General features: G+C 39.6%; 1 protein-coding gene across 1 annotated transcript; it reads left to right on the plus strand.

Moving 5' to 3' along the window:
- Window positions 1-689: 689 nt before the first annotated feature.
- Window positions 690-5,276, plus strand: pcare1 (photoreceptor cilium actin regulator 1). Its single transcript, XM_046413100.1, has 2 exons — window positions 690-3,988; window positions 4,766-5,276. Exons 1-2 carry the CDS (start codon window positions 876-878, stop codon window positions 4,887-4,889), a joined length of 3,237 nt encoding a protein of 1,078 aa, XP_046269056.1. The 5' UTR covers window positions 690-875; the 3' UTR covers window positions 4,890-5,276.
- Window positions 5,277-8,775: the final 3,499 nt, after the last annotated feature.

The following is an 8,775-nucleotide window of genomic DNA, read 5'->3' on the forward strand; positions in this document are numbered from 1 at the left end:
GCATATAATGTCAACTGCATTTATAAGTCTTTATAAGTCCAGCAGTGGGGAAATTCTCAAAAGTTTAATACAACTGAGGTTTTGTTTTTTTTTTTTTTTTTAAATTGAGTAGTTTCTGTGAAAAAGGACATAGGGCAAAACAGCAAGATATTGTTAACAGGCTATAAAAAGCCTGCCCGCATTACCCAAATGAGCTTATGGTCTTACAAGTAGGTGAGTTTTATATGCTTTAACGTGACATATGTGCATGCTGAGGAGTTCACTGAAAGCCTCACTAATCCTCTCAGCTGCTTGTCCTTTGTCAGGTACAGAGGGGTGTGTTTCAGAGCATGATCCAAAGATTTTTTCATTAAAATGACCATCGATGTCTGGATTTATTCTGACTTATTTGGTGGATTTAATATAGCAGGTGGAAGAGACTCATAAAATGGATTTATCAACATTTTGTTTTGTTAGCATCCTTTTGGAAACAGATCTCTCTGGGCTCAACAACCTCAGCCATCTGAAAATGACAGATACAGCAGGTGGCTAAGGACTTTGACTATTCTTTGCCACTGCTGTGTTGGAGTCTCCAAGAAGACACAAAAATCAGCTTGCATTTGCAAACATTGGAAATGGGCTGCTCACCATCCAAAGGAAACAATTTTGGGACTCTGGGCCCTATGAGGAAGGGGAGAATGCTGCCCCCGGCACCTCAAGAAAGTCCCAGAAAGTCCCACTTTGAAAATGGAGAGAATCATAATTCAACTGGATCAACAGATGGGGATACAAAAGAGGGGAAACCAGCTGGACAAACACAGGTATTTCAGAACGAAGCTCATATGACACCACAAAAAAAGAGATCTGTGACTGAGCTAGCCCCTGATGCAGTAAACATGGATAAACTGGGAGGTCAAGAAATGGACAACACAGTTTCACAGAGAAAAGAGAAAAATGTTGAAAAGCAGGATGTGGCAGAAAAAAAACCTGTCAGAAAACCAAAGAAAAATATCAGAGGTATTAAGATGCTAAAAAAGAAAGAGAAGGACATAGACAAAGTACCTACAGAACAGAAAGTGGACTTCCCAGAACCTTTAGTAAAAGCTCACCAAGCCGCTTATGCCTTTCTGAATCCTAGCATAAACAAATATGACATCTTAATTGGACTTTTGGAACAATCAACCCAAACACAGGTTTCTGTGCAGCCTATGGTTGCTTTTATGGCTTTACGCTATGAGGAAATAATTCAGGGACTGGAAGAGATGGCAGACGAGGGAGAAAAAGTTTTAAAAGAAAATGGAGAACATCTTGCTTGGCCAAGTCAAATGAAAAACCTCTCATCTTCTACTCCTCTGAAGTCTGGTGCTGCTAATATTGAGCCCCCACCGGATTTGCTGCAGCAGCTACTTCAGTACACCACACAGAGAATGCGAAATGTGAGCCAGACTGTTCGTGGAATTGGGGACGCTGCTTTGGAAGAGGCAGTGGAGTACTTTGCCTCTGTTTCAGAGCTTTTAGAGGAGAAGCTAAAAGTCAAACGTGCAGTAGAGACTAGGCTAATGCAACTCTTATCTCGCATTGAAATGGCCTCTCTGCGCAAGCCTGGGCCAGAGGATTCTGCTCTCTTTAGCGAGGACAGTGGTATTGGTGCTGAGAGTGAATCCCTTGCTGGATATGAAAGACGCCATAGACGAGAGAGTTGTGAGTCTACTGGGACAAATAGAACTACACCTGTCAGTCCTATGGGATACACCTCCGTGAACGCTAGGCAAGGAGCGTTAAAGCAAAAGCTTGGAAGGAAAATAAGCCCAAGTGTTTCTCTCACCTCACTCAACTCATTAGGTTCTACGTGTACCATAATGGCTAATGACCAAAGAGACTCATTGCTAGGTTCTCTCTCCTTAGATGATGGGGAGGATGATAATGATAATGATGATGGGGAGGAGGTGGATAGAGGCATGAGAACTGTTCAAATGGGGTTTATAAAGCAATCAAATTCTTCAGTTGTAGACTGTGAACAACACCCACACCGCCTACCCTCAAAGCGCATAGAGAATCCTCAAAATGTAGAAATGACTCTCAAAATGAAAAATGCTATAAGTAGTAGGATACAGTTTGTCCCATCACAGAACTCTGGTGCCAAAAAAAAGGTAGCTGGTAGCCCAAAAAACAGTAGACGCCAGTGGATGGATGAGGAGGAAAAATCTTCAAGGAGGCCTCAAACAGCAGCACCTATTCGGAAGGCATTAGTAAAAAAGAACCCAGCGGCTATGGAACGACGTTCCCGGTCAGCAGAATCTCTCCGGAGCAAAGGTAATGATCCCACTCTGCTTGAACTAGACAGAACACAGAAGGATTTAAATCAGAGGCTACAGAGAATGAGTAAAAGCAAGGCAGGTGGAAACATGAAGACTGCTCCACTTAAACAAAATCAAGGGCCTTCACCTGCACAATCCCCGGCAATAAATCGCAAACATTCCTCATTAGAGAAGAACAGCAATCCCAAACCGCCTAAAGAGAAAGTAGTTCTCACAAGGTACAACAATAAAAAACACACAGTAACCAGTGATGTCGAAGAAGATAAAACAAAAGATAAGAACGCACCCAAAGACCCTATTAAAGTAAACCCAGCCCCAAGCCCTCCTTTATCGCCACGACCATCATCGGGCATTTACAGAGGCCGGAACTCGGTCAAAAAACTGATTGATACCTTCAGTCAAGGAATAGAGGAACTAGATGGTCCTGAAGTTCTGGGCCCTCTTAAAGGAGTACGAAAGTGTGGTGTTCCTGTGTTACCCGGTTTAGGAAATGTAGAAGCTGTACTTAGCACTGGGATAACCAGTTGTAGACCTGAATCCTCTTCATCTGAGAAAACTGACTATTTTGATTTGGATAGTCTTCCTCCACCTCCACTGGAAGTACTAATGGACAATTCCTTTGAAAGCGCCCAGAGTCTTTCAACTGATGTAACAGACGAAGGGACTGCAAAAGTCAGAAAATCACCTATATTAAAAAGGGCTGCAGTATCACACAAACTGAGGGCCTCAGTTCAGTCAGTAACAGTGCTGCCAAGTAAAGGAGGCCTGCCACAAGCTACCAAGGTTATTTCCATTGCTAGAGCATATCAAAAAGACACATCTGCTCCATCAAAGGTTGGCCCCTCAGATGTTAAAGTGGATGTATACCCAGGAGAGGAAAAGTTTTCCTTATACCAGCAAGCCAGAAAGATCATACATCCAAGACACTCTTTAGACACAGAAAGAGTGTTAACAAGTTGTGTATCCACAAATCCATCTGCCAACCAAGAAGAATCAGCAGACACACAAGATGGTGATAACCTTTCAGTGCCTGAACCTAACACTACAGCGTCTACAGCGTCTACAGTGCCTCCACCCTCCGTAGTTAGCCAACCACCAGCCACCCCAACTATGTCTAGGAATCGAATGTTACCATCCACACCTTCAACACCAAGCAGCATATATCGTCCCAACTTCAAAAGGGAACCTTCTCCGACATCTTCAGTTAGCCCCCCTGTTAACAGGAAACTCCCCACACCACCAGCAGTTCAGAGGAGGCTCCCCAGTCCACCTGTTGCAAAGCAAAGTATTTTAAACTCAAATTCAACGTCCTCATATCCTTTCAAAGCACCATCTCCACCAGCCTCACCAAAAGTACAAAGATGGTCAAGGGAGAGCAGCAGTGAAGACTCATCTAGTACTCGGATGATGAGCAATGCACGATCAGTCTTCTGTCCTGCATCTCCATCCCTGTTTGAGGCCCAGCCATGTCCAGTTCCTCGACCCCCTCAAGCTTGGACCTCTACCGGGGTGTCTTTTGTCTCTCGCCCTTGGGGAAGTCGTGGAAGGTTTCCTGTATCTGTTCAGGGACCTCGACCCTTCATCCGACGTAGCCATTCAGATCGAAGACCGAGTCTAAGCCTGCCACCGAAATCACCAGGCATCTCAGTGGCTGAGACTTGTGGAAGTGAGCCAGCAATATATTCACAGGGGTGAGTGTTTAATCCTAAATCTTCAAGTGTAGCTTTTTGTTCAATCTTTGATAAAGGTTTATCTTATGATAAATTGAGTTTTTCACAAAGAACCAGGAAAAATATAGAAGTTATATAGAAAATAGTAATAGGACAGTATGTAGATTTATAAGATGGAAAGAAGTTGATTATCCAGCTACTGTATGTACACAGTAACCAACACAATAAGTTAATAACATGACTATGTATACTGTGATGCAACTGTCTGAGAATCTTTTTGCCTCATATTCAATATCATGTTTAAGTATCTTACTTGACAAATGCTGTTTGTTGCTGTCACATTATTAATTCATGACTCAACAATGCATTATGCTAGCAAAATTTAAGGCTTGCTTATAAGATGTAGATGTATATCAGTGATCAAAAAGAATATCTGAATGATCAGTTAGCGAGTAGGCTAGACATTACACGCAGTATAAATCTCTCTGGAATAAACCCCACGGCTGTTCTTATCTTGCTGTTTCTGTATTACATACTGCTTTCATTTTTAGTTTACCAGTTGTTATGTATCATGATAGTCTCTTGTAGCCTCAAAAATTGTACATAAAAAGTGAATGTTTAATTTTAGGAAATTTTGGATCTATGTGGCCTTGCATAATTTCTTCCAGAGTAACTGAGTGAACTCTTACGTCAGTCACTATACAAGCTTATTGCACCATTCCTGTTTAACTCTGACACAACCTTGCCTGGCCCACTTCCCTACGTGCTAACAACGATATTCTCCATTCATTTCCATAGGCTGGATGATGAACCAATGAGGAAAGATGAATTATGGGGTAGCCAATCAGACCTCAGAGCTACACCACGGTCTGCATCGCACCCAGACCTGTGTGTTGTTGGACAGGCCTTGCACAGAGACTAAACATGCCAGTGAAGGGCCAGTGGGATTATGGATTAGAAAGCCTTACCAAGGATTAAACATGATGTTGTTTATTCCACTGGGAAGAGAAGTAGAGCTAATTCTATCCACTTTGCCACAGTAACGCGCCTCCACAATGTTTATAATAAAGTATGGGAAATTATTGTAGTGTACTGTACCTTTACTTACATACACTGTTTGTGCATAAACATGCTCTTGAATTTGCCTGTGCATCTTCTGTACCTCAGAGAAAAATACATATTATGACACAGTTTCATGTTTACAGTTTATGGAATTCATCCAACACCTATCTTCATAACATTACTACAAACCAAAGAAAAGAATTCACTCACAGATACTGCAGCTTCAAAATTTAAATAATGTAATGTCTTGGTGACTTAATGGTCAAAGGTGTCTTTCTCAATTGTTATCAGTTTAAAAAACAAGAAAAACAATTCACAAATAATGAATTGTGGTAATAAATAATGGGATCGTATTTTTCCATCTGCTGTCATGTGGTAAAAATAAGGCTAATATCAACTAGTATTTTCAAACAAGCTAAAGTTTCTTAATCAGTTGTTATTTTTCTGTTCCATGTTTTATTTTTACAATTTGTTTATTAATAAAAAGACATAAATCGTTTATACCCTTGTATCCATTTGTAATCCTGCACTTAAAGCTTAAAGCTGCACTTGCATTAACTTGCAGGATTTTCTGAGAGAAAAAAAAGAAAAGAAAATTGAGGCTGCAAAGGCTGACTTTTAGACCAACTTTCAAGTCTGAAACTGAACTGAATTTCCCATAGTGCAACTTAAAGACTATATAAAGATAACTGACATGAAAGCTTCCTTAAAGTGAAGCCAAAACATGGGCGGAAACTTGATCCAGCTGCTCCACTGCACAGAATCTGGCTCCAAATTACATCATCGAACAAGATAGAGGCACTGATACCAGCCAACAGGGTAGTGGCAGAGGAAGAACAAGTCCATGAAGAGACAGAGCACAGTGCCCTTTAACAATAACCAGTTAAATCACTGTCACTATTACAGAGGAAAGGTGAATAGTAAGGTCACTTAATTGTATGGGGAGAGGCAATAATTGTGATCTAAAAGTCCACTGGCCAGTGCTAATTGTGGTACAGACCTTTAAGCACACTGACAAAATCCTTATTTCAAAGCAAGATTCTGTGATTATGGAAATGGTCTGTTACAAAAGATTACAGATAGTTGAGGTTGGAGTACACGAGTTCCTTTGGTAGACAGAATCTAACAGTAAAGTATGTAACAGTCTGTAGTAATCTGACAGTACATTACATCACATCAATAATAACATCATCCTTTAAAGCAGAAGATCCCATACTGATACTTATTTTAACATTTAATTGAAAAGTGCAAAGTGGCTTTCATGACATTATTGGAAGTGGATTACAATAATGTTGGCCCATTGCTCTGGGCTGGTGAAAAGCCTAAAAGTAGACCTATTACCTTTCCAGTCCCTGTATCTGAGTGCTGAGCTATGTATATTTTTTGTTCTGCCTTTTGATAGAACCATGCATTGGAAGCTGAAACTGAAGGCTTTGTTTTCTTCAGTGAATACACTATCAGTTTCCTAAATAAATAATGTAACAGCAGAATCGTGCTGACAAGCAGAAGCTCAACATCATTCATCATACCATTTTTTTTAACACTTATTTTACTGAATCATTGAACATTACATTTTTGTGCCACACCAGATTCACAAAGAGGTGGTTCTGGTGGATGGTGGGTGTATAGATTTCAGGACTTTGGCAAAAGAAAGTCCTGACTCTGGGCTGAAGTATAGGTAGGGAAAGTAGTTTATAAGCACTGGTTCAGGACCAGTTGCAACTGCGTTCTATATAATTGTAATTTCTAGGAGACAATGCTGGATAAACTCATAAAACGTTAATTTTTCTGTGTGTGATGGTGCCTGCAGCTGCAGAGACTCTGCCCTCTGCCTGTACTTCCTTATTTTCTTAGTACTTTGCTGTGTTGGGACACTTCAGAGATTCAGTGTTTGTGTAGGACTGTGTAGGCCCCCCCAGGCAGTAGCAGCATAATGTTTCTCCTCTGCTCTCTTAGTCTGTCATAAAAACCTGCAGGTCTGTCTGTGTGGGCTGCTGCTTTACTATATATATAATAGCCACTAAATGAGAAATTAACTTTAGCACAGCACTGTTTAACTGTTGCTTCTTTTGCTTTCTCTTAACTAAAGCAACCATCCCCAGCAATGATGTAATGCTGCAATTTGATTGGTGGATCAATAATATCCTCAGTCTAATTTACAGGTCACATGAAGCCATGCTTGAAATTCGATCCTTTCTCCACCAGAGGAGTTTTTCACCACATAGTCCATCTCCTACATTGCTTCTGCAGTCCAGTGAAACCTATTTAGGATTCCCAGACACAAATGGAATGCAAATGTAATGCAGTGTAATCTCACTTTTTTTTTTTCTTGAGATAAACATATAACATCATCAGTAAATTCTATAACATGTCAGTCAGTACACATGGGTGTATGCTGATTCTAATGCAGAATCTTATAATAATATAAGGATGACAAATATATATGATATATATGATGATATATTTGCTGGGTTTGAATCATCTGCTGAGGGACATGAATACAAACGTGTGTGGATATACCAAAGGAATTACACTGAATAAAGTACTCTTCATGATTATGAGGGTATGGTGACATAGGAATAGTCAGTTAATAATTGTGTTGGCTATATCCACTTTCTTACTGTAAGCTATATCTTTCACTATTCCCTCAGAGTGTCGGGGATAAGGCTTTCAGGTTCATTTTACGTTAGTTTCTGATGGAAAATTATCCACAGAAATAATGAATTTTGTTGGGCATGACTTCATTTTTAGAAGCAAAACAATCTATCTTCAACCCTCAAACATTAGAGATTTATGAAAAGCCTGATAAATATTATTTATATGCTTTTGAGCTGTTAGTGAAGATGAACTCTTACTTTTCTCTGATCCATCTCACAATTATTATTTTTGGCTAATAAGTCTCAGTGGCCATATAGAGTGCAATATTGGCAAAAAAACACTTCACTGGCTTTCATTTATTTCGCTAAAAAAAACAGGAAGAAAAAAAAATCTAATCCTGTATAATTCAATCCTTTTTGAATCTGAAGTTGTTTTTAATAACAACCAATTTTATAAATTATATTGAATTGAGCTACAGTGCATTGCTTATAAATTATAGTTTTACAAAGGTCAGTTTCAGCTACTTTTTGAAGGCATCAGCAGAGACCATCGGTGTCTAAAAGAGTTTCAGAGTGTTGGAGCCACCACTTCAAAGGCGAGATAACTTTATGTTCTTAGTCCACAGTGAGGGACAACTAGTGGGCAACTAGAAGACCTAAGTGACCTACTGGTAATATGAGGATAGAGCAGTAAAATCAGTAAAAAAACATAATGCCCAAGGAGATCAATCACCTCAGGTGCATTTGTAGTGTAATTTATTTTTTACTTAAACACAAATTACTGGATGAGGTGGTTATTAGAATCGTCTGCTAGCACAAGGAATGAATGTATCATCTAATCTTTGCTGCTTTGGCATGCTGTTGGCCAATACGTAATATGCATTAAGTATATGCATTAAGTAAAATGATATAACTTTGAAGAGACTAAAATAGTGAACATCACAAAGAAAGTATTTTTGAAGAGCAAAATTTGCTGAACAGTATGTGCATAAGGTTATGAGTCGGCATACCTATGCATAAGTTAATTCTCTAATAAAAGCTGTGTGTGGAATGATGGGACATTGTCATTGTTGTTCCTTTCAGTATGACCAACATACAGTATATACCTACATTACAACTGTGAGTGTGATCTTAAATGCTTGATGATTG

This window comes from Scatophagus argus, chromosome 15, assembly GCF_020382885.2.
Source record: "Scatophagus argus isolate fScaArg1 chromosome 15, fScaArg1.pri, whole genome shotgun sequence".
NCBI classification, from domain to species: Eukaryota; Metazoa; Chordata; class Actinopteri; family Scatophagidae; genus Scatophagus; species Scatophagus argus.